A 27,365-nucleotide genomic window follows, 5' to 3' on the forward strand; every position below is an offset into this window, starting at 1 on the left:
TTATGTACTGCTCCATTTTAGGAGGACGTATGGCTTCTCCACCAGCACAGAAAACACGTAGCTAACCACCAGCGTGAGCACCAGGTTGCCAAGGAACAGGTACATCTAAAGAAGACAGGAGACATGCAATACATCTAGTCAAAAGGGATACAGAAACACAGCCAAACGACGATCCAAGCTGAAACACTGCAGCATTACGCTTAAATGAAATGAGCTGACTTACAAAGTTGATGTCTGAATAGTGGATTGGAGTTTCTTGCAAGCCAATGTAGAGGATGATGAAGACAGGATGTGTCAGATAGCAGGCAAAGCTAATGTTGGAAAGAGGAACCCAGAAGTCCAGTGACAACAGTCTCTTGATAAAACCTAGAGAGACAGTGAAAGATACAGTTTTTACTCCCATGACACTTAACAAGTGCAGTGTGCAGACCAGTATATATATATATACTGTACTGTAAACAGTAGAGATGTAGTTAAGGGTTAGGTAGTTTAGAAGTACATTAACTAAAGTATAAATTTGAGGTAATTCTACTTTACTTGGGTATTTTCTTCTAATGCTTTCTCTACTTCTACTTTTACTTAGTAAAGGATCTGAATACTTCCTTGGTAAAAATCCTCCAACCTGTAGGTACATCAAGTTGGTGTCTTATAGTATAATCAATAATTAATCAACATGATCAACTTCAATGCAGGAGAAAGAAATGCTTGATATTTGATGATGAAGATGCATATTTAGAGTGTTATTTTTTGTACTTGGTTTACCTCCGTAACCCTCCTCACAGGCCAGTATGATCCAGGTCACAGCCAGAGCCCAGAGCGGCCTGTGCAGTCCCTGGTAGAGGGCGTGTGGCACAGACGGATAGGTCGGGGTCTCCCTGAGGATGTAAGCCAATCCAACCAACACAGCCATGATCGACAGACAGCAGAACCAACCAAGTGCTGCCTGCCACTGGAGCAACAGCAAGACACAATGAGCAGACTGAGTGTCATGGCAGCTTAGTTTCTATGAGTCTGTTCGGCTTGAGAGCATTTGATGTGTTTAAAATTCGACTAGAAGAATAAACTGTGTGCATTCTGACAGGGATGTTCTCACCTTTTGCTTTAACAGCTGATCTTTCTTTGTTGTCAGATATATTCCAGTCAAGATCCCGATTAAAAACGGCCCATATCTTGTGTAGGGTTTCACATAGTAATGCAAGACATAGTTCTCAGATGTCCTGCAAAATAAAAAAGCAAACAAATAAAATATTGTAAAGAAACAGTTGGAATGGTTGGTTAGCCTTTAATTGCTTTTACATTTGATTAAAGAAAGTGCAATTATATGAGCAGTGAGTATATGGGGGGATATGGCAGAAATGGAATACATTGTATATATATATATATTTATATAAAACATATTCCATATATATATATATACTGTATGTAGGGAGGGGTAAGCAGAGGGGCATTAACTTGTGTGCAATCTACAGCCTCATCGCTAGATGTCACTAAATCCTACATAGTGCTGCTTTAGGTCAGCTTACATTTCATACTTTTGGTTCCTTAGCCTTTTGCATTGATATCAAATCCCCATCACTAAATCTTACAGTGTAGACGGCTGAAAGACTGGCAACTGCAGGAGTGCGGTTATAAGAGCACCAGCCACAGTGGTCATCAGCAGAAGGCCTCCAGCAACCACCACAAACACCCCTCTGTTTCTGATAAAAAACAAAAAAAAACAATAAAACAAAAACAAAAGGCAGGATGAATAAGTTTACAGAACTAGAGTCATTATAGTGAGCTGTGGCCATCATTGAAAAATGTGATTTGTCCAAGGTAGACGCACATTCTGTAAATATAGACCAACAGAGGAGTGGTGGTGTAACACTGGAAGTCCAGAGACAGGTACCATGTCCAAGGAATGCACTGAGGAGAGATTGGGAAATAAAAGGTTGAGAAATAAGTGAGTATAGAAATATATAGGGATGCACGATCCCAGACTGACATTAAATATCGGGTTAATACTGACTCAAACAACTGGGTTGGGTATCTGTGATAATGGGGCCAATATAGTCAATTCAATTCTATGTTTTTATACTGCAGCCTATACATTGTACAGACTACTGTCATTTTAATTCCTGTTTAAGTTTTGACCATTTTGTTGCTGCATTTAAAGTGTTTACACTTGAATTGTAATTCTTGTCTTGATTTTTTTAACCAGTTACTTATGCACAATTTATTATTTAAATAATAAATAACAATTCAGTAATTGTACATATTTATTTGGGACATTTTGTTTTGGTTGGGAAAGTAATGTTTAAGATACCAGTCACTTCCACATACAGCTTATAGGTCAAACATTGGTATCGACACACAGATACCCAAACCCCAGTTCAGATCAATATCAGGACTGAAAAAGTTGGTGAATCCCTAGAAATATGTCAAAATAGAACTGGAGCTACTGAAATGTAGCTTAAACTTACTATTTCATGGACCGGGAGGAGATTGCTAATCAACAGTACGTTAGCCCACCAGTATGTCTTACAATCCATCATTGTATCTATAAATGGGAACCAGTAGGGTCCCCACTTCCCCAGCGATATGAGGCCAATGGTTAGACACATAATAAACAGATGCAGCGGCTGAATCCTGTAGCAAAGGAAAGACAAAGATTATTTGCTGCTGGTTTTAGATCACACATACAGTGAAGTCAGAGCTTCGGAATCTGTTTTATTGGCAAGAAAAAAGTGACACATAGATTATCATAACTTCATTTGTTGAAATGCAACATAAAGTACCTTTTAATCCTCCTGAAGAGGTAGTTTGCCACCAAACTGGGGCTCAGTTTGTCTTCAGCCCTGTCGATGGAGCCCAGCAGAGACCTTGCACTAAGCAGACCCCTGCAACACAAAAGCGGCTGTAGAAACTGCTTTTCAAAGACACGCTGCTGTTTAAAACATGTTGTTTCAGTCTCACCCTAGCAGTAAAAAGGTGTCCACAGCCAGAAAAACAGGCCCGCTGATGGTCAGCACATGCAGAGGGTTGCTTTCAGCTGTTTTCTTCCAGTCTTTGTAGTTATCTGCAATAAAGATAAAGCTGTATATAAGAATATAAGGAACTGAATGACTTGCGGACTGAATGAGCAAGTGAGTAAGTGAGGGAGTGAGTCTAATCCTACCCAGGTTGTTTATTACAGGGAACTGGGCAGAATGTCCACATATGATCCATAACAGGCTGAGAACACGGATGCCATTCAGGGAGGAGTAGCCTCCTGGGATGGATGAGGAGGTGCTAAAGACACCCTGGCTGGTGGTCTGTAGTGAGAACGCCTGAAGGCACCGGTGCACACAGCTTCGAGGAAAACTCAGTAGAGTGTCGCTGGTGCTGTCTATGAAAGACAATATTCAGTAGTTCAAACACAGAACAACATTATGATCATGATGCATCATCTGTCAAACATTTTCACAAACATGTATTCACAAAAACAAACATACTTACTATTTTCCTCTGAAGTGCTACTATTAATATCACTACTGTAGGAGCCATTGGTCTTCAGGGTCCCATAAACATTGAGGCCAGTGTTTAAACAGGATGACTCTGCTGTGGGACTGACCTCTCTGTTCCGTTGCCAGCTTATAATTGCTGTAAACAGGGTAGCAGCAAGAGGAATTGCTACCATTGCACAACACACAAACCTGCAGGAGGAAAGGCATTTGTTTTAGGTGAAGACTCACCAGAGTCAGGTCTTGAAATGTAAACTACACATGCATGTAAGACAACGAGAGAGGATTTCGTTTTTAAAAAGTCAGATCCACCCAGATACTGACAGACAGGTGACATCTGATGCGTCAGGGGCGGTGGTGTTGGACAAACAGTGGGTCATGATCATATCCTGAGTGGACTCATTGACCAGGATGGGAGGTAAAGGAGGAATAAGGGACATCTGGCCAAACTGAAGTCTCCCTGTTAAAAAGGTGAAAAACGTCACAAGTATTGGACTTGGCCGAATTATATTGTCCAGAGATTTTAAAAATCACTGACCGTACAGCACCAGCATTTGCACCTCCTCTTCCCCACAGGAGTCAGGAACACAAATACCCACAAAGTACTGGACTGTTCCCTGGAAGTAGTCAAAACTTTAATCAAGATCTAAACCGTCAGGATGACATTTTATCTTCTTTTATTATACATTGTTTGTTGTTACCTGCCTAAGGAACACCTGGCAGTACTGTCCAGAGAAGGTGGGACTGTGTGCAGAGCGACACTGCTGCAGCAGGCCAGGCTGGTTGGCATTCCCTCCTTCCACATTGCTTCCCATCTTTCCAAATGCGTCATACACTGCCAATATACACAAGCACCACCAAACACACAAGAAACGCACAAAAAACACAACTTAGTGCAAAAACAAATATCCTCTTCAGTACTTTTGGATAAAAAAGCGAGTGAATATAAAGACTTAAACACGTTAAATGTGATATTGATGATTGATCACAACTGCACACGTGTTATCTGCTTCCTTGATTTAAAAGTTATAATCTTGGTGATTGTTCAAAAACCATTTAAAGCTAAGATTGAAACTACATCTACTTCCTACATAAAACTAAAAATGAGGCATAGCATGCTATTTTGACTATATAATAATGACATATTGCACTTTAATCAGGTGCTAGGCTAGAAATGTATTCAGCAGAGATCCAATTCCCAGTGTCAGTGTAAAAGATTAAATAGCACAGGGGTTGTTGGGAGGGATAATGGGATTTATGTTATTTTTTTTCTGTTTTTTTTCTCCACCTTAAGACAGACTCGCTGATGCACTATACAACTGTTGTACTTTTTTCTTTTGGGCATGTGTGCAAAACTCGATTTAACGATTAAATTTATTAAATAGCCTAAATCATGTCATGTTTTACTGAAAAAAAAATACAAATCCAAGTGAAGTAAATATTATACTTTTTAAAGGTAAATGGTTAATGGACTTGTACTTATATAGCGCCTTTCTAGTCTTCTGACTACTCAAGGCGCTTAAAGTAAACAACTAAGTTAAAAAAATAAAAAGGAAAAGGCAAAGGAGGACTTAATTTTCATTAAAAAAAAGAAAGAAAAAAATCAATAAATATGATAATATTATTTCTTCTTCCCTGTTTTTTCATCTGGTTGCATCAGTGCAGTGCAGCAGAAACAGCGCCCCCCTGGGTCCTAACGGTCAAAAATGGCGTCGCACCCTACAGGTGGTGCAGCCCGGACAGGTGAAGTTGTATGTATGAGATAAACAGACGCCGTCACCGTGATGCCACCGTAAAACTTTTTTTAAAATAAACTCAAAAGTAAATTGTGAAGCCATAGTCATAATCTGGCCCCAACAAAACAACAAGCCTCTTCTTCAGCGTTGCATAAACACACGTACCCATGGTGTTGTTGTGGGATTAATTAGCTAGCAGCTAGTTATGCAAGCAAAAACAAACTAACAAACAAACAAACAAACAATCTAAATTACCATTTCAGCAACAAGTGCATTGCTTGACATGATTATGGACTACTTCTTGAATGAAAGGACTGGCTTCAACGGTGAGTTAAATGCACCCTCTGTCTCTTTTCTGGACTAACTGCTACAGTGTGTAGTTGTTTGTGTGTGTGTTTATTTCACACGTTACCCCCTGTTTGCCTGGACTTTGTGCTATTATAGTTTGCTGTCGACACACAGTCTAGCTTGCATTGTCTTTAAATAATTTGTCATTTCCAATTTGGCAATTGACCTGTTGGTTGTATGTAGGCTACAGAGCAGGATAATACTAATAATTTATTATAACAATAATACTAATAACAGTTTGTATTTGTAAAGTATATTTCATACAGAAAATGCAGCTCAGAATAAAAAATAAACAATCAAATGAAATGTTATAAAATAAGGCAGGCTGTAAAATAAACAGTAAGAACACAGTATATATATATATATATATATATATATATATATATATATATATATATATATATATATATATATATATATATATATAACAACATACACTATCCTTTGAATATCCTTGGTACATTTAGCATTAACAAGTAACTACATTCATTTTGTAGGCTTACACCTAGATGAGTCATTTGATACATGCATGCTTTTGGATGTCCACATAAACTCTTAAATCTTTGTAAGCTTTGTTGTACAGTATATATTTTTGAATTCTATGGAAATGTATGTTCATGTGTATTGTTCCTTTTTGGTGTGAACATATAAGTTTGTAGCAGAAGTCTGTTTTGCAGTTTGTAAAACAAAACTCACTGTCCTGTTTAATAACATTTTTCTTTAGACCGTCTGTCCAAATTAGTTTCTGATCCACTCCATGGCTGAAATGAACACTTACTTTCAAAGTTAATGTAACCTGTCTCTCTCAAAGAACAGCTGGCCCCTGTAGCTAAATGGACCTAATCCTCCACTGCCCCAGACTTATTCCAAATACACTCTGCAACAGAAAGAAAAAGCCCAGCAACACTTACTGAGAACAGCATATTCCTTCGGCCTGTCCTGGATAATTTCCCAGAGGAAAGTATCGGTATCCTCCATACATCTTTGAGACACAGTCAAGGCCTGCGTATTCTCCAGCACTACACTACACCCTGCAAACAGAAGGAGCGCCACCCAACCCAGGGACATTTTTAGGACTGAGTGCACCTTTTTAGTGGAGAATTTGTTTAAATAACATGGGAGAGGAGGCGTCATCACAAAGAAGGTAGCGTGAAATCCATTTTGCATAGGGTGGATTGAAAGGCGGCTTTGGCAACTGCAGATCGTCCATACCTGGTTTTCTATATCAGGTGTGAACAGGATTTGGTTACATGAGGATAACACGAGGCGAACACAAAAAAGATGCAGCCTGTGATTAAAGTCACCATGCAGGATCAGCATAATTAGACCGCAAGTATAATAATGACAGCTACTAAAAAGTCAGTGTTGGCCCCTTCACTACCACTGGAACGACAGATGTGCAACAATAGTATGAGTCTGGTTTTATTTCATCTAATCATTTTGATATTTTTATGTAATTTCTGTTAAGTGTCTTTAGTGGAACACTTTATCTCAAGCTAAAATATAGAAGCAACATCACACAGGCCAGCAATTCAAATAAAACCAAAATGGCCACTAGAGGGTGAGATTGTCCTAAAAAGCTACATGAAGTGCCATGACATTTCCAGACACAAGTGAAGGAAACAATCGACATACATTCATTATGCTGCAGCTTTATGTTCTAATGAATTCTAGTTTTTGTGCTCATGGAGATAGAAACCAAGTCATGCAGCAGCCCTTTACCACAATTGCTTTGGTGACCTGCTTATAAGTCATTAGATCTATTTTATTCCACAATATGAACTTAATTTTTTCCCCTACAGCATCATATATGTATAAAGAACGCAACAACATAAACATGCAAAAAGTAACTGGACCTTAATCTACGTTCATGTTGGCACACAGTGATCCAATTGTTGTCTCAAGGTAAGTTCTAATTTCTCCTTGCACTCTAAACACAACGTACATTTTAAATAAAACATTTTTTAAAATGATGTTGCATAGCTTGCTTACGCAAAATATATTTAACTTCTGTTAAATATATTGAATAGAGAAATAAAAACTCACTTGGTTTGAGTCCCATTTAGAACATGGGATAGTGGTGCACTTCGGCCTCCTGTGGCTGAAAAGAGTATTACAACAACAATTTGAAAAATAAGAATTCACCTGCCACCATGTTTTTTTATTTCACCTGTTTTTACAGATGGCATTCACTTTTTTTTCAAATATTTTCTGTTTCAAATAAGTAGTTTGAAAACTAAATATTTGATGTAGATGCAGGCATTGAGGATAAGTTAAGTATGATTCAATTTCACTCACAATAAGACTTTAACTGCCACTCAAAAATAGGGTTGTGTGGACGTCCGGTTGTTCATATAGACCTTAGATTGCAAATGTCAAACACCTGTTATCAAATTCGGCTTTCATAACAATGCATGACACAAACAGCACTATACAAGAATGATCAGGAAAGGATTTCTGATATATTTCCACAGAGAAGGGCTGATGTCTCATGTGCAGTCGACATCAGATCTTACAGCTGGGTCATCATTTATTGACATAAGTAACAGCTTTGTACACAAGCATCAGCAATGTCTAAAAACAGCAGCAGCAGCAAGATACATTCTAATCAACGCACAACTCACAGACTGCTTCTCACATGCAGTTTTACAGCGCTAGACAATGAGAGTCTTATTGTCTGAGTAGAAAAGGGAATGTCCAAAAAGGAATGATTTTTTTTTTGGGAATGCTTGTAGCAAACAAAGCCACGGAAAACAATACTTTGATTAGAACTTTCAGTTATTGTCAATTTAATTTAACTCCTGGTCTTGTATCAATAAGTCAGTTTCACAGCCGAGTTTACATTCATAGAAGTTTTTTCTTCAGTGTTATTCCTGTCAATGAATACGCTCATGATAATTTAACATTATAACCAAAAAATCCACAAACTAAAGAAACAAGACAGAAACTAAAAACGCTGGCGTTAGTTATGATGTAAAGAACAGATCACTGTTAAAAGAAAGGCAAGTGCTTTTTTACCTTATTTTAAATACTCAGGTAAATAAACTTTCTTTTTCAGTGAATTGTTATCACATAGAGCTGCGACATACTGTATATATTATTAAGACAGGAATGAAACATAAAACCTGTTTGACAATCTCTTCCAAAATGTATTTTAAAAACTATTTCAAATTTGGCCTATCTACTTATCTTTAAAAGATGCCTGATAATGATGTTAAGTGTTTCACACGTGTCGCTGGCAGCTATAAACTTATTCCCTTTTATCTATTTTTGTCGTGTATGTATTTGATATATATATATATATATATATATATATATATATATATATATATATATATATATATATATATATATATATATATATACTGTATATATATATATATATATATATATATATATATGTGACAATGTGGTAAGCTTTTATCTTTGTCTGATATCTTCTGACATATCAAGTAATTTCAGCTCAGGATTAATATAAAGATATTTAATTTAAGGATCAATAGTTTATAGGGTGAAGTAGTAGTAGTGCAGTAGAAGCAGTGGAGGGCTCGGAGAGACATTTTTGTTATCCATGAAATTAAATGTAAACAAAGTGTACTAGATGCCAGTCTTCTACTCAACTTTTAAATTAAGAGAAATTTAAGACCTCAGCTGGGAGTTACTGCACCGGGAAATCCTGAAGTTCTCATAGCTTTCACATATGTTTATATTTTTTTGAGACATTCATTTGACCATAGCAGCATTGGAAATTCAGTACACTGCTGACCGTATGAGGATTAATCCCATTACAACAATATATTCATACATTATCTAGGCCTAGTGAGAACAATGGAAACTGTTTAAAATAAAAACTCTTCTATAAAAAAGATCTATTCAAAGTCTATAGAAACATCTATGTCTGTACAAAAAAACTATCTTGTTCAAATACTTAAAGACATAAAGTGACTTTGACATAGGCCTAATATTACATATTTTTGTGTGTATATTGTAGTATCCTAAATATCCGTTATTTATATACAACATAATATACTGAAGGTTGTCAGCAACACTTTAACAATCTGTAAATTCAAAACATTGCTTTAGGTGGAATGGTCAATGGTCAAATGGAGAAGTGTCACTTCTCGGCCGCGCTCAGTCTCTTTGACTTTATGAACGCCATCCCATGTGTCCTCATGTGAGTATTCAGGTTTCCCTCCGTTTCAAACATCTTCCCGCACACTTTGCATTTGGTATTCGGTGTCCCATCTGTAACATCCAGCTGGTTCTCTCTCTGACTCTCATCATCACCCTTGCCCCGTCCGTTGTATCGGGCGAGACCCTGCGGCTCCTTAAGCCGATGGACGATAAATAGGTGTCGGGCCAGAGAGCGGTGGGAGGTGTAGCACAGGCCACACTCCTGACACTGGTAGCACGAGCCATCTGTCTTGTGCTGGGGAATGTGCTCATGGAAAGCTGCGATATCCTCAGTGGTGAAGCTGCAGACGGCACACTTGTGAACTTTAATGATGTTCACCTTGAGTCTCTTTAACGGCTGTGAGTCAGAGCCTCTGGAGTTCAAGCCTGGAGACCCCTCGTCCTCTTCTGACTTCCTTTTGGGGATGATGGTCTATTGAGGAGATTAATATGATCTGATTAGGAATGACAGAACCATAAAAAACACCTGTGAAGTGAAGAGATTGAACTCTTTCCAAGTAATGTATGTCTGCAAATGTGTGCCACAGTACTCTTACCGTTTCTTTGTCTGGTAAAGCCTCCATATTATCAGAGGTCACAGTCTTCCCCTCTGGGTCTTTGACCCCATGCACCAGATTAATGTGCTGATCCAGCAACACTCTTTTAGTGAAGGGCTGACTGAGAGCTGGGCAGTGCCTATCAAAGTACAAGAAAATAAAGATAAACCTGTGCAAGGTGATTTTTGCATTCTATTATTTGCGTACATATAATTTGCCTGCATTTGCTTATTATTATTAAAAAGTACTTTCACTTTGAATTGTACTGTATGTAAGTAGGTAAAGTATGGTTCTTGCAATGGACTTTGCAAACTTGCATAAAACCCCTAAACCTCCGCAATTGGGGCTGCTGCATGGGCCCAATGACATTTGACTAACTAACTGAGGCTACTTATTGATTATTGACTCATTGGTCTGTGGTACACCGAAGCCAATCACTTTCTCTTTGACCTTCTTCAAAACATGTCCTCCCAAGAAATACAAGAGCATCGGTTGTTTAGGCTAATAGAAATAATGACAAATATCATATTTCAGTGACTAAGTCCTGTCTATCTCTTGTGAACGAAAGAAGTAATCTAACAATACTACACCAGAGATCAGAGTAAATGGACAGGTCAACAAAACGTTGGACAAGGGAGTTGTTGGTGTCCTGTTTCTTAAGGACAGTCAACTTTGGTTTCTTGTCATCATATTTGTCATCATATATATACAGCTGTTGTTTGCTAACTATATCATTATTATGGAAACCATGGCGACCAATAACTCCTAGCCTTAACTAAGTAGTTATTTGAACCAAAACCATGGTCTTTGACCTAATCAAGACCTTAACCATAATGCCATCAGATCAGAAAACTCTTACTTGTGTTGTTCTAGCTGGCATTGACCAACAACATATTTCGTCGTTAAATTTGGAGGACTTTGGTGGAAAACCATGGGTGTGTGTACTCACGGGCAGATGTAGACCTTCCGCTGTCCCTTGTGTTTGAGACGGTTGTGTCGGCAGAGACTGTGGGAAGAGCTGAATGACTTGTCGCACTGCCGACATGGGTGTTTCTTCAGTATCTGCAATGGAAGGTGAATGCGAAAAATATATTTAGAATATAGGTAGTGTGACTTGTGGTAGAATATAACTAAGAACACTTACTCAAGTACTTGTCTTGAATTGCCAGACCTAGTGCTGTGTCAGTACTGGTCTATGGTGTGGCTGCACAAGTCAACATTCTGGTATAGGGTGAAAACGCTGTGCCCTGGATGCAGTGACAATGCCCTTGCAAAATATACCCACACAGTTCATCCGGTAAGCCTCACTACTTACCGATTACTCAAGTACTACACTTAAGTTAGCACATTTCCTGATTACACCATACTTTTCTTAAGTGAGATTATGAATGCAGGACTTTTTTAACTTTTACTTTTATCATGGGGATTTTACTTCACTAAAGGATCTGAATACCTCCTCCATCACTGTAGGACATACAGCGTCAACTCTCTAATTCTCCCTAATGTGTATTCTCTGACATCCCTAAACAGAATCTCAAATAAGACCATGTGACAAAATGTAAACTTCCTGATGAGAATGGTTTCAAACATTCACCTTGCCATGTTCCCGCCTCATGTGAGCCACAAAGACCTCCCTAGAATCGAAGAGGCTACTGCAGTCTCCACATGTGTATCCTGAGCTGGGAGGGGTCTTGGGGTCTGCTGAGCATTTATTGTTTGTTTTCTTAAGAGGTGATGGTGAAGGCTTCTTTTCTCCCTTATCTTGACAATTGACATTTTCTCCATCTTCATTGTTGTTATTATTACTACTGGGGCTGTTGCTGTTGGTACTGTTGGAGTTAGTGGGTTTGATGCTGAGCGGGAGGTTGATGCCCAAGTTTGGTGGACCCTCGATGGTCTTCAGGGTTCCATGGATGGCCTGGAAAGGATCCACACATGCTGATTTGAAGTACAACTAAAAATGTATAATCACTGGTATTTGGAACATTACTCGACTAAGCCTATTAGTAGTACTCATATAAAGTTAATAATACTGTGCCACGCTATTCACTAAGTCACATCATGATGCTTCACAATTATTTAAAAGAGTCGTACATGCATACAAGTGGATATTATTATCAGACATGCCTAAATTAACTGCTTTTTATGCCCACCTTGATATGGTCCAACATGAGCTGTTTCTGTGCGTAGTGCATTGAGCAGTCGGGGCATTTGAAGACAGAAACTTTATGGTTGACCATGTGCTGGTCAAAGTGTGTGTAGAGCAGGGACTGCAAAGTGAATACGGTATCACACATGGAACACTTGTATATCATCCTGAAAGACAGAAAAGGACATCCTTAAAAAAGACTCACTACACACATATATACAAAGAAAATAAAGCTGTTACTTTTGAGGATGTTTCACATGAAGCAATTAAACATTAATTTGTGTTCGTGCACTTAAAGTCTCCAAACAAACCTTTTAGATAGTTTTATATTGTGATGTGATCAAACAATCCTGACATAGGTGGTTCAGGACTTACTACTACTGAATATTATTTCATGTCAGATGTTTATGTAGCTTTATGCTTTGGGTACAACTGGAGCCTAACCCAAACATGAGCGCAAGAACACCTGCCCCTGAGCACCTGGATCAACAGCAGTGCTGATGATGGCTGTAATGTAAGTCAGTGAAAGGTTGCCAGGTGGAAAAAACAAACTCAAGTTAAGCCACCGTGTCTAAAACCCACAAATCCTTCTACTGATGAAGCAGCAAGGATGATTTTCCTTTGAAAATTGAATTGGTCGTGGGTATTAGGTTATATTGGTGTTTGCCTGTGTATTGATGTGTGTTGAAAAATCTTGAATTATATGTTTTTACATTAGGCTGTAACGTGTGCATACTCCATATTATTTGCATTAAAATTTAGACTTAATCATGAATAATGAACTTTATGAACTTTAAAATGTGCACTTATAACAACCATTGAATACACTTTGCTCAATTCTGCTTTAAACAGAATTTAAAAAAATGAAATAAGTTTGATTTAGATTTGCATTTTAAGTACCAACAGTGTTTTTGACCTACTTGGGCTCTCCTTGCTTCATTCCTGGATGCTGTGTGTTCCCATGAGAGTGCGTTGCAGGTGCAGTCTTGAAGGCCATGGGGCAGAGAGGACATTTAAAGAAGATCTCACAGTGAGAACTCTGGACATGGGATTTTACAGTTGCAACATCAGCGAATATCACACTGCAGTGGATACAGCTGGAGAGACAAAGAGAAGAAAAAATGTGCAAAAGTCAGATTTAACTGAGGGAAAGCAGTCGAAGTCATTCCTCTAACAGAAGCGTTTCTAATTTAAGATAGTATTTTTTAATTTACTTGATTAGTGAGACTAATGTGCTGGTCAGTACATCACCAGACAGGAATGCAAATATATTATAACATTGCAGATTTTAACTTTGAGACAAGATTGAAGATGATTTTTACAACATTTTGATTGACCAGACATATAATTAAACCATTATTTGTCAGATACTGAGATTTAAATTTATATTACTTGCGTCTTGGATGATTCCATTCAAAAATTCTGACCGTCCAATTTTCCACCACAAGTTTCATTGTGAATAATATCAATTATATTGGATTGTCAAGCACAGGCAAACGTGATGTAATAATAGCTGTAATTAAATATGACATTGGTCAGATATGCCTATCTAAAAAGAAGTACAAGAGAAGAAAAAAATGCAAATAAATATTGTCATGATTTTAGTCAAGGTACACTGACCGGTAGCCGACTCTACGGGTGTAATGCAGGCAATTCTTGGTGACATGTGATTGGAAGTGGACAGAGCGGCAGCTGGCGCCACACTCGGGGCAGATGTAAGGAGACTTGTGCTGGTGGATTCGCTGATGTGACAAAAAGCTGCACTGGTTTGGGAGGAGCATTTGGCAGATAGTGCATGTTTTCTAAAAGGAGGAGATAAAGTAAATCATCATTTGCATTTTATCGTGGATCTTGAAAGATTACACCCAGAATATGAGGGATTATCTTTACATAAAGGATACTGTTGTTTACCAAATAATTGAAAAAAGTCCTCCGAGGTAGTCTCCACCACTAAACCACTAAAAGGATGCCTAATTAGATTGAACCACACGTATGTAGCAGTTCATACATTACATGCACACACCTGCCCGCTGGATTCTGTTGCCTGTTGGTAGTGCATAGCTAGCGAGCTGTCATCCTGGAACATTTTGTCACATTCCAAGCACTTAAGGCTGTGCCTGCAGAGCTTCGACGCATCCTCCTCCAAGGGCATGGCTGCCACAAGAGGTGCACTGCACGGAGCTGAAATCACTGTACTTTGGGACCCTCGACCAGCAATTCTCCCTGGGGTTTGACTAGTGGGTGCTTGGGAGGTGGGGGTAGTGCCAGTGATGTTGGGTGGTCCTGAAGAAGGTGATGTGGTTATCATCTGATCTGCAGGGATGGGTTTTAGAATTAGATGTGAGCACTGCATGACAACCCCTTTGTCCTTATGGCCCCTGGCATGAGACAAGAGGCTGCATTTGTTGTAGAACACTAGACTTTTGGCACAGTGATTGCAGGTGACTTCGATCCGCACACTGCGACGTTCGTAGTGATGTGTCAGGCTCCTCTCAAGAGCAAATGAATCTCCACACTCCAGACACTTGTAGCCACGTGAGGGTAGAGAGATACAAGCCGAGGTTGGCGGAGAGAGATTTGGTACGTACACAGGGACCGGATTTATGCTACTCAGGACTTTATTGAAGGCATCCACTACAGAGCTTTGAGAGTTGGTGAACACTTGAATCCTAGAGACTTTCTTTGAGGCCCGGCCAGTGACGATTGATTGCTGTTTGACTTGCTGTGTTTGTTTGGAGGAGGACAGGGCTTGTTTGAGATCACAGACAGCAGATGATATAGATTGAGACAGAAGATTGAGGTTACTAAGATGGACTGTCTTTGGCCCAAGTTTGGCATTAGCCAGACTGGAGGCAGGTACCATGACAGTCTGTTGCTGGGTGGCATTAGCAGCTTTCAAGATAGCACTGCTGGCACTTTGCACTGACGCGGCAGGGATGACTGTTGCTTTGACTGTGGTGTTGTTAGCTAACTTTAGGTTGATGATTTGGGAACCAGCTGTCTTGACTGCTGAGACAGGCAGGAAAGCTGTCGCCACAGGTTTAATAGTCATTTGCTTGGTTATTTCTATTGGAGGGCCTCCAGTGGTGGCTAATACTGTGGTTGGCAGAGAGGGCCTTGAAGGAGATAAGGAAATTGTACTGGTGGTTGCCATGATAGAAAAACTATTCTCTCCTTTTTTCAAACCTTCAGGATCAAACTCTGGTACAACTCGTGTGACGGTATGCTTGATCTGGCCAGACGATGTCTTAATTGTTTTGATTCTGACTTTTGGGATGACTGGGGTGGTGTCTGTGCCTGAAGCAGGGGAACCTTTGCTGCTGCCCTCACTGATGACGCTAGAGGGGCTGTCTGGTTGTCTTGTTAGCAGCCTCTTTGCAAACTCTAGGGCTGACTCCTGCTCATGTGGCGTCTCTGGACCTCTGGTATATTTGTTGGCTGGGGTGGATTCTTTCTGTGTTGTAGGAGAATCCAAAACACCTAAGTCTGTAGCATTAGCCTTTTTGGCACTGAGGGCTACTATGGCTGCTATACAAGATGAAAGTTTTGCAGAGGACTTGGCTTTTACTAGAGACATATCGGACACATTAACAAGCTCCGTTGGCTCTTCAGCCTCCTTGCACTCCTGACCTTGAGACTGGACAGTTTCCTTTTGTTCTCCCTCCGGTAAACTTGATTGAGGGGGCTCGTTTGACTTGGAACCTGCCAGAAGGCCAATGTTGTTCTTGTGCTGATCAGGTTGTTGCTCTCTGTTTGCTCTGGGCTTTGAAACATTGTCCACTGATACAGAAGATTTAGGATTCAGGTCCTCTGTCTTAGTCGTGGACCTAAAGAATGACTCACCTCCCTGCTTGTCCATGGGGTCATCTACCTCAATTTTATCATCGTCATCAAACTCTTCAGCACTGGAGATGGGGCTGAACTGATTGAAATTATATAAATGGTTGTCGACAGGCTGTCCTCCCTCCCTGGGAGATTTCCATTCATTCTTGTTGTAATGATTGTCTGGTTGTATTGTGGGGAAAAAGCCATTATGAAGGCCAATGCCAACAGAATGTGATTTGGGAAGGAAATGTCCATCCTTCTCTGAAATGTTTCCACCATGCTCATTAGTGTCTGTGTTTCGGGTGTTCTTGACAATGACACTAACGCCAATGTCATGTCCTGATGAGGGGTTGTGGGTCTCATCTTCATCGGTAGTAACCCCACCATTGAGTTGCTTGAGCTGTCCTTCATTGTCATCGTGCGGACCAGATTCAATAGCGACTTTAGGATCCACCATATCAGGGATGTCAAAGGCCGCCAGCAAGTCATCGAAGTCTGGCGTTTTCATATCTCCCATGATCCTGCTCCTGTTTTGATGAGGAGATCACCTGGGAACACAAATTGTAGAATAATGATTAACATAAGTCATGTTGTGCCATCTAATGATATGAAGAATTCCTCAACATGCTATGAGATATCACATTTTGCAATGAAAGTCTTCATACTATCTTAGTATTAGTTGCTTTTGGACTTTTGGATTAATGTGGTAGTAGTAACATTTTTATGGTAAACTGTTTATAAGATTATGAGATGGCTTGTATGTGAAGCTGATGTATTGGTTTTAGGGTTGTGTAAGATAAAACCAATAATATCCAAAGACCATCGTTTCCATATTCTTGTAGACATACATTTTCTTAATAAACATAATTCACAGCTATACTGGCTAACATAATCCTAAAGTCATCATTAGTCCCAAATGAGGACTTCACTTATGGTGATGGGGAAATACCAATACATATGGATATCATAGTTCTTCAAAAGCAATTAAAAAATGAATTGAATTTCTAGGTTGATATGATGAAGGGTAGATGTACATTGAAGTTAGTGTAAATTGTGAATAGTGCCCTTCACATTTACTCGACTGTTGACTGTAATAGCAACACCTGCTCAAGACATTCATTTAAACACTTTTCTTCACTTAAAGTTGAGAATATCACACACTGATGGCCTAACGCTATTCATTAAATAAAAAATACAGTTTTCTGCCCTGTACTATTGGATTTTGAATAAAATTAAATCTTAAGCACGATGCAATACAATATATACCTAATACTCGTACACTGTTATCAACATTGCTATGCTAGATTATAGTCAAGATAGATTTGAATTAGGCCAATATTCTACTGTGGTGCTTTCTGATTGCCCATTTTAAACCAATTCTGTATCAGGGCAATGTGGCCAGTGTTTGCAGATGAGCTGTGTTTGACTTGCCTCCTTCACTGAGCTGGGAGCATTTCACTAAACCTCTGCTGCTACTTCCCAGGGATTTCTGCCATGGAGGGAAGCCAAACATCAATCATCTGCACACACTGCCCACATTTCCATGATACAGAGCTGGTTTTAAATGAGCTGTATCCCTTTATGGCTTTACACACAATGACTGGTAAAAGACAAGAAGGTAATAAAAGGTATAATAAAGAATAAAATAAAGATTTTTCTGTTCTGGTTAAATGCATTCATTTTATAGTTGACAAGTGTTACAGACAATGACGTAGGCCTAACTGCAGTACATGGAAGTTGTCTCTTGCTTATTGCTAGTCAGAAAAGTCCAAGCTATGCACTAGTATGTTCATGTGTTAGGGATTGTATATTATTTCGAAAAGAATCCACATAATTCATAAAAAAGTCCAAAATCGTACAGTATGTGCCTATACTTTATAAAGGACTCGTGATAGATTTGGATCGAAGCACATACAAATAATTCAGTCAAGCTTTTCTTTCGTGGTTTAATTTGTCACCACTTGGTGCACCAGTGTCTGCGTCTGTGTATTTACGATGGATCATTTCATTGAACTGTTTCAGAGGGAAACACCGGAAAAGCACTTGCTGGTCCACATGTGGGGTAAATGTGACATTTTGATGACTTTACATGTGGGTACTTAACAAACATTTTCCTCTTCAATCACTACATGGTCACCATTGCTATAAGTGAACAAATAAAATAAGGAGAAAAACAAGTATACCAGTGTGCTACTGTAATCCATTTTACTTTTCTTGAAATGATGCCAATTGAACAAGGCAAGAGAGGAATCAGAGAGTTCCTGTTTTGAATATATTTTGTCTGATATATAATCTGTAGGATTATGGATCTGGTCCAAGTAATTAATACAATATATAAGATTATTATATTTTTAGTAATTTACCTGGAAATGGATTGGCAGCTGAATTTGAGGCTCAAATATATCATTTAAACAACACTTAAGCTGAATAAAACATGAACATGATGACAGGGGAAGACTTCTGATAAGGTAATATGGAACATAGGGATGGATGGTCACTCAAGCAAATAAAGCATGTTTATCAAAAAGAACTAATGTTCATAGAACATGTTTTTGTTTGTGATTTATTTAAGCAAAATGTCTTATACACTATTATTCATTTTCAGTGGGTTATAACTCTTAAGAAACAAACCAGTCTTCATTTTTTAATAGTGAGAAAAGCAAGTTAGATACGATGGGACTGAAATACACTGTGTCTTTATGTATTCTGGATGTTTGGGACAAAAGGCACAGCCATGGAGCTGCGCTGCTGTTAATCCAGTTCTGCTGGTGATCCAAATGCATAGTCAAACACACACCAACCCATATCTTGTAGCCTCATCTTTGGTTTCAAAAAGCAACAATTCTCAGTTTCATCCGGATGATGGGATGGTTGTAATAATGAGGTTAACATAAACAAAATGACAGAGAGAAAGAGAGAAACGCTATGGAGGGAGAGGGCAGGCGAGAAATGTTGTGAAGGGGGAAAAATGGCTGCTGGGCTGTGAAGCTGCAGCAGAGAGAGAAAGGCCTGGTGGAAAGAACAGCTAGTTACAGCCATGACAGCCTCAGCAGCCTGACGTAAAAAATAAATGAAGGTTAAATATAGACTAAAATGAAAAACACACAACACAGAACTCCTCTCAGCAACAGCAGTTTAATACACACGCATCAACACCACCTGAAATCCAGAATCTGTGTAAAACTATGATCTCAGTGAATGTAAAACAATAACAGTGGAAACATGCAATTGAATCAGCCACTCCTCACCCTCTTGCCTCCGTCCCTCTCCAGCCTCTAGCCAAACCTTCTTTCCTTCCTTCCTTCCTTCCTTCCATACTGCAACAGTCACAACAGTACTAACCCACAAAAAGCCACCCACCCAACCCTGCTTGGAGGAGAAAAAAAAGTCCTGCTTCTTCCTAAACATGCAAAGGCCCAGAATACAGGGTCAGGTTACATCCAGGGATCTTGTGAGTGGTGTTGGTCCTGGGTAAGGATCCTCCTTAGTCATTCTTTGCACCATTAGCAGCATACAGACATACAAACAGACAGATAGATCATGCTCTCGCATGTGTGTGTTTGTGTGTGTTTGTGTGTGTGTATGTGTGTACGTGAGGCTCCAGGCTGCAGATTCACAAACTCCCAACCAGCCACGTCCCCCTGCTCTTGTCCCTTCCCAGATTTCCCTGCCCCCGTCGCTAAGAGCTACGCTGCCTAGCACGCCGACATCCAGCGAGCTGCGAGCAGCAGCAGAGTCTTTGCCTGTGCCATGGTAGTTGCGAAGGGCTGCCATGGAGTAGCCTGGGCTATCTATCCCTCAGTGGAGCACAGAGACAGCATTGTTCCTGTCAGCCCTCCGTCTGCCTCAAACCGGTTTCATCTGGTTCCGGTCACCCAGCATAAAGCCCTGTGCTGCAATACGGCCTCAGAAACACACAGGCAGAAGCGATGTGCCTACCTCCCTGGAAACACATCCTCCTCACCAGGTATATTTGTATATATTCAGTGAAACAAGAACATAAAATTGTTCAGTGCCACACTGTCGTAAACTTAGGCCACAAATATACAACAATGCATGAAAAACATGGTGTATGGGTGAATACAGTTACCTTGACACATACAAACAGTAAACAGTAAAACAACAGTAAAGAAAATGAGACAAATCATACAATGCTAACAAAAAAATGATGTACAAAATGGTAGGTCATAACCGATATTCAACTAAACACATTGAAAGGAAGAAGCATATCTATGTAACTATGATGGTAGTAGAAGCTCAGACTAGTACCTTGGCCTGTTTCCCCCCCAGTGCTGTCACACTAGTCTCACTGGTAGTCTACCTGAAAACTTTATGCAGCCTGCAACAGCATTACAACCAGCCAGCACTGTGATATAAAGTTAAAAAAAAAAACAGGACAGACAATCTGACATGGGCAAACACAGGTCATTCATGCACTCCTCTCCCCAGTTTTCCATCCAACACATGCCACCCCAGCGCACGTATGCTGCCACAGAGACACACGTTAACATAAACATGCACTTTCATGCATATATAAAGGTAAATGTGGCATACCCTTGTCAGATTTTTTTTCCACTCAGAGATATTCAGGAAAAAAGTCTTCCTGTAGAGGCCTCAGCACCTGCCTTTACTCAGCCCCAACCGTTTCAGCCCCCATCCTCCTCCTCCCCTCCCCCCCTTCCCACTCTCTTTCACTGGGTCAGTCCTAGATATTAGTCCCAGTCCGGGCCTCATTTTCTCCTGAAGCCCCCGCCACCACCGCCACCACTACGGCCGTGCTTGAAGGGACGGATAGAGAAAGGGGGCAGTGTTCAGCAGGCGAACCAGGCCTTTTGTCTCTCTCTGTGCAGGGGGGTGAGGGGACTCTCCACTCTGGCTCTGGAGCAGTAGCAGCAGCAGCTGGTGCAGAGGAAGAAGAGAGAGAGTGGGAGACAGAGACAGAGGGAGGTGGGGGATATAGAGAGGAAGAAAGGAAAATGAGCAGGAGAAGAGGGCTTGAATATATTCTCCATGTTCATATCTTAGTCCTGTGCAATAGCATAGCCGAGTGGCATGGGATGTGCTGATGAACTTGTCTCAATCTTTTTATTCAGGGATCAATAACATAATATATGAATAGCCGAGTCCTCTGTTTAGGCCCAACCGCCCATTTGCACGCTATGTATGCCAAGGTCAACTTTTTTTTGTTTAAGATGGAAGTGTCATAAACAAACATGCATAAAGCAAAAATCAATAGAAGAGTAGACAGCCTTTCAGCCTAAAGGATACTACATAATACATACAGTAATGGTATCATTTTCAACTACACATGGAGAATCATGTAGGCCTTACAGCAACGTAGAGACACATACAAATGACATTAATAACAAGGCAATTATAAGTAAAAAAAGATGGCATCACATTACAGTACGTGTGATAGATAAATATGTAAACAAAACACGATCAAATCAAGCATTTCATTACCTACCTGGGAGATTGCAGATAGAGACTTTGAGCTGAATAAGGCTGTCTCTATTTGGCCTGCTACCAGTCCTTGTTGCATCTGGAAGGCCTATCAAAGGCAGCCATGAATTCTGCCGCGTAAACTAATTAGCTTTCATTATGTAAAGGAGCATGTCAGATTTATTCATCAGACAACACAAATGCATTTTATACACTGCAAGGCAGCTGGATTTGTGCATCATAAAAGGCCTCTGCCTCTCTCCAGTGTGACAGATTCAGTGCAGGAGAGGAGGCTGAGGTTGCTGTGCTCCCCCACCCCTAACAGAGGCACAGTCTTGTGACGTCACCTCGCCTCCATTTATTTCAGGAGCAAAAAGGAGCTATTTGAACACAGTGAACTGAATATCTTTGAGCTGTGGACAATACAAGATTTTTCAGGACGTCGATGTGGCCGTTGGGAATCACTGATGGGCATTTTTCACCATTATCTGATAATATAGACCAAACAATCGATTAATCGAGAATATAGTTGTTATTTGCAGCCCGATATCCCAATTTTAACTCCCAAATACCCTGTATACCTGAAGGTAAATGGAACGTACATCGCTGAAAGGTGGATTCCTAGTTTTAAGACTCCATTAAAACCAGTGGTTACCAACCTTTTTGACTTGTGAAATTAAAATGAAGCAATGCCCCCACGCCTCTAGGGCTGGATCCAAATATTCAGATATTATTTCAGGCTTTGGCCCAGCTCACATTACAGAATGACGAGCTCCCTGTACTGACAAATCCGCCAGGGGCTGGAGGTGTGAATCTCAGATTTGAGGGAAGTGATTAAACGTCTTTCCTTTCAGGAGAGGATTGTGCAAACACCTCTTGAAATACAAACTACAAGATACACGTCAGTATAGTCAAGGTCATTTTAGGGGGCATAGATCAAAACGCATTGTTGAGTGGAGGGGATCTTTAATGATTTAAAAGCTTTTTTAAGTCTTGAGAAGGGAGTTAAAAGATATCACTGATTCTGCAAGTCTCAGCTCCTCGGGCAGAGAGTTCAGTGCTGAGTTGCCCTGACAGTAAAAGCACAGGCACCTCTCTCCCTCTCTGTCTCTTGTGTAACAATATAAACTAAAACAATTTTCCTTTAAATCCCAGCACTTTCTTGGAGGTTTCTGATTGGACGGCTGCCAAGTGATTTAGTTGAAACAGACAAACAGAAAAGACTTTATAATGGCATACTGTCCTATTTAATGACACTTTCCTACTGAAAGGCCTTTCTTAATTGGCCCATTTTAATGGCCCATTTATACATTTGTATAAAGCCAATATCATTACAGTCTTGACAACCATCAGGACACTTAATGTATCACTCAATGTATCATGACATTTGAAAAGAGGAGAGACTAGAAACTAGAAAAGGGTGTATTTTCACAGCTCACAAATGAGATCACTTATTGGTCACTCTGTTTTAAATATATCAGATTAGCTTTAAGAAATATGTATTATTGTTTTTTTTTTCATAAAAATGATGATACAACATACATTGATTGTAAATAATATTTACACATGGCAGTAAAAGCAGTAGTTTCATGCCATTGGCATGTAATAATGTACACACATTTAATATACTTTAAAATGAAAGTTATTGATACATGACTTATCATTAAGAGTGCGTTCTCCTTAAATTCACCCGACAGTGCCATCTGCTGTTTCTAATCAAAATGAAGTTGAGATTAAACCAGGGTTTTACAGTTGAAGTTAATGTACTATAGCATTAATCTATTAATAAGTACACAATGAACAACATTAGCCTCTGAAATGAAGTACAGTCAAAGGAAGTATGAATTGATTAGACAATTACAGTACATCCACTTCTACCAGCACTTTGAGTTTGAAAGGTTGAAGTTATGCATAGCAGGGGCTACCAAAGTATGGAGAATTGGTTAGTACCAGCTCACACATGTTGCCGGAACAATAATTTATCTGGTTTTATTGTGTGCTTTTAAATGATGTCAGTGGTCTCGAGTGCAGGGGATCAAGGGCTGGCAATCAGACATGAGTGGCTGTTAGTGAAATCGCGAATACAAGAGCACCTAATTAAAAACTCCTTGGCCTCTATGCAATAACCCCGAGTTCACACCCTCACTCTGCATTACATGACATGTTTGAAGTCTGACGCATTTGGTTTCATTTAGTCTACCACACCGTGTAGAAATTCACCTCAATTATAAAGTAATAAATACAATTTGATCACATTTTAAATGAGAGACAGAATAAATCTTAATCATTATGTTCAAACATGATTTTTAAAAGATGAACTCAAAACCGTTTGATTTCAGTGGTACATTTCCTTTTCCTGGAATTTGATGATTTCCCAAGTTGTTTTCTTGGTATATGATCTTATGCAGTTTCTTGTTGTCTCACATAAAAAATAAACCAACAAATATTTTAGCCGGCATTACTTGATACTGCCCTTTGATCGTAAGTGACTCATCCTGTTTTGTTAAGGTCATCCTTTGACGAAGATACGTTACGAGCCAGAGATACTCCCTAATATCTAAAATGGGATGTAAAGGGGGCTTTTGACCTGACAATACCCAGAGGAAACCTCCAACCTTTTCAACACAAAATGTTACTTACCTTATCTGTCCTCATATATTCTCTTCCTCCAGCTATCTGTCTGTCAATACTGTCATGAAAGGGATCAGTCAAGTATAAGGATTTCACACAGGCTCATGCGTGGGTGCCTCACTGTGTTTGAGGACTGCTTAATTGACGCTGTTGACCTTTCCAGGGGATAAATACACTGTAATAAACTGTACCAAGAAATGATGTGGACTATGCATAAAAAGCTGGCATATGCTTCATTGTCAAATTCTTGTAACGGAAAACACGGCAGGTGTTGTCTGCAGCAAAAATATGCATCATCGTCGTTCAAGACTTGTTCCTTTGCAATCACTGTTGATTATTTTTTTTACTTCTGCGTCATTTCCTCTGCTCTGAAAGTGACATGTTTAGAAAACTGCAGTGGTTCTCTACAAACACAACATAATAATGGAAAAATAAACACCGTAGGTGTGAATGGTTGCCTGTCTCTGTTCGTCTCTATGTGCCCTGCGATAGACTGGCATCCTGTCCAGGGTGTACCACGCCTCATGCCCGATGTCAGCTGGGATGGGCTCCAGCCCATTGCGACCCCGACAGGGACAAGCGGTTGTAGATGAATGAATGTATTATACAGGTCAGGTAGCCTTCAAATGTTGTGATATGAAGTAAGATTAAGCTACATCACAGGGCTTTTCTATTCTATTCTTTTCTAATTAACTGGCTTCTTGTTCTGCAGATGCCCGTAAATAGTAAAGTAACCTTTAATACTTGTTGTATAAATACTAATTGTAAGGTGCTTGTACTGTTATTTACGAATCAATTCATATTATTTGATACTTTTACTCCCCTACATTTCAGAGATAAATATTATCCTTTTTACAGCTGGACTTTCTAGCATAAGATACTACATAATAAACACATTCAAATGTTACATTTCAATGTAAACATGTTAACGAAGCACCACTAGTATAATATTCAGAAACAGGGCCATTCTATATGATGAGTATTTTTTACTTTTGATAGCCTGCTTTATTTGCTTACATTAATACCTCTGTACTTTAGTAAAACATGAATGAATGGACCAAAAAGGCTTTCCCTTATAACAGAGTATTTAAATACTGTTGCATTACCAGAGGGGGGGAAATAACTGAAAGGGATAATCCAGTTATTTAGTATTGCAGCTCAATATATTTGGGAGACACGCAAAAAACTTGCATTTTAAAAAATGGTCAAAACAGACCTTTTTTCTCATCCTAACCAAGTCGTTTGGATGCCTAGCCCAAGCCTAACAGTCATCTTTTGTCACATACTGTAAGGGTAGTTTTGTTGCCTCACCATCACTTTTTGTTTCCAATCCACTTCCAGTCCCCATAGTTGCATTAAATAGAGTTTCATATTTTGTAAGATATCCTACAATTTTTTTTGCATTACTTTCCTTACAATATCCTAGGAACCTGAGAATACGTTGAGTGTATTGTATTCTGAACGGGTGAACAGCGCTGGGATAAAGCCTGATATCCGGCACATCTCTCACAAGCCGGATGCCAGGCCCCTTCCACTGTCTTCACTATCTACTTTGTAAGGGCACCGTTTACATAGCCGCACCCTAAGATGATTGTGATTGGGTTAAAGAAATACCTGAAAAGCCAGAACTGTTTCCCCTATCCCAGAATGATAAGCTGGTGTAGCCAGACTTCAGCCATAATACGCAGTGCTTAGGAGTACATCTGGTAATGCTACCCTAAGTGCATTGTGGGCAATGTACTGTAGACACCAGGTTTTAACAAGGAAGGAGAAAGGTGTTAAACAACTAACCTTAACCATTCATGGTCAATTTCTAACCGTAACCATTCATGGTCAATGTCTAAGCTTTAAGAAAGTTAAAGAGGCACGCACATCCAAAAATATAAGGACTGGTTGCCGGACAAAAAAGCAGTACAGGAATGAATGGTGAGTCCGCACACCAGAATCATCTCCAAATAGTGTTTTTAATGCACCATGTAACGTTTCGGGCCCCGGCCCATCATCAGACATATGTAGGGCTGGGGCTCTTATTGATCAGGCTCCGTCGTATCTTAAAGAGCTCATAGTACCGTATAACCCGACTAGATCGCTGCGCTCTGAGAATGCAGGGCTACTTGTCGTTCCTAGAGTCTCCAAAAGTAGAATGGGAGGCAGAGCCTTCAGCTACCAAGCTCCTCTCCTGTGGAACCGACTCCCAAGGGTTATTCAGGAGGCAGACACTGTCCCCATATTTAAGACTTTAAAACTTTCCTCTTTGATAGAGCTTACAGTTGGGGCTTACGAGCCCTTAGCTATGTTGTTATTTTTAAGATGATTTTGTCAAGACAGATGGCTGTCCTCCATAGAGCTGGGTCTGTCCGACGTTCCTGCCGGTACTCTACGGGGGAATTGTTGGGTCTATGTAAATCATAAATACGTCATAGAGTGTGGCCTATACCTACTCTGTAAAGTGTCCTGAGAAAACCTTTGTTATGATTTGACCCTATAAATAAAATTGAATTGAATTGAATTGAATTGAATCCAGACATGACCAAGAAGAACTGGTGGTGGAATTATCTGAGAAACCTTTTAAAAAGAAAAAAGAAAAAGAAAAAGTCCCTTATGAGTGCAATGCTGAATTAGTTTTATCTGACAGTAGTAGCCTGCTTCTTTGCCTGCATGCTAGCCAGTTTTACATTAGGTTTTAGCATTAAGAACAAGCGATCACTCCATGAAATATGATGCATTACTGTTAATACGGCTATATAAAGTAATCAACCTGTGCTCCACCTCCATATTAAAATGCTTTTAACATACCACTTCAGTGGATATAATTCAATTGTAGTAGACTAGATTCCCTATAATAACACTCTTTACGTACTTTTGCTGATTTCTGTTTTAACATTAGGCTACTTTCTATTTTTCCCACATACTGAAAGGGAAGCAATTACACAAAATTGCGTCCATCCTCTTGAAATGACGTGAACGCCTCCCGCAATCACTGCAATCTCCAGGTCAACAATGGCGAGCAGTGATAATTACA

The 27,365-nt window shown here is 39.7% G+C and overlaps 2 protein-coding genes across 2 annotated transcripts; both read right to left on the bottom strand.

Annotated features, from left to right (window-relative positions):
• On the bottom strand, positions 1-6,634 carry oacyl (O-acyltransferase like; the record flags this gene model as incomplete). The annotated part of the gene is made up of 15 exons (XM_083930220.1): positions 1-105; positions 224-366; positions 763-949; positions 1,094-1,217; positions 1,587-1,697; positions 1,826-1,905; positions 2,463-2,628; positions 2,778-2,879; positions 2,956-3,058; positions 3,158-3,367; positions 3,478-3,674; positions 3,807-3,942; positions 4,021-4,099; positions 4,184-4,317; positions 6,478-6,634. The coding sequence occupies 15 exons, from the start codon at positions 6,632-6,634 to the stop codon at positions 1-3; spliced, it is 2,034 nt and encodes a 677-aa protein (XP_083786346.1).
• Positions 6,635-9,680: 3,046 nt separating this feature from the next.
• Positions 9,681-20,906, bottom strand: znf532 (zinc finger protein 532; the record flags this gene model as incomplete). Its single annotated transcript, XM_083930382.1, has 9 exons — positions 20,825-20,906; positions 14,469-16,818; positions 14,066-14,247; positions 13,366-13,542; positions 12,450-12,612; positions 11,891-12,214; positions 11,246-11,358; positions 10,297-10,435; positions 9,681-10,172 (listed from the first exon to the last, which is right to left on the bottom strand). The coding sequence occupies exons 2-9, from the start codon at positions 16,785-16,787 to the stop codon at positions 9,681-9,683; spliced, it is 3,909 nt and encodes a 1,302-aa protein (XP_083786508.1). The 5' UTR covers positions 16,788-16,818; positions 20,825-20,906.
• Positions 20,907-27,365: the final 6,459 nt, after the last annotated feature.

The sequence above is a fragment of the Echiichthys vipera genome, assembly GCF_963691815.1.
Source record: "Echiichthys vipera genome assembly, chromosome: 16".
In the NCBI taxonomy this organism is placed as follows: domain Eukaryota; kingdom Metazoa; phylum Chordata; class Actinopteri; order Perciformes; family Trachinidae; genus Echiichthys; species Echiichthys vipera.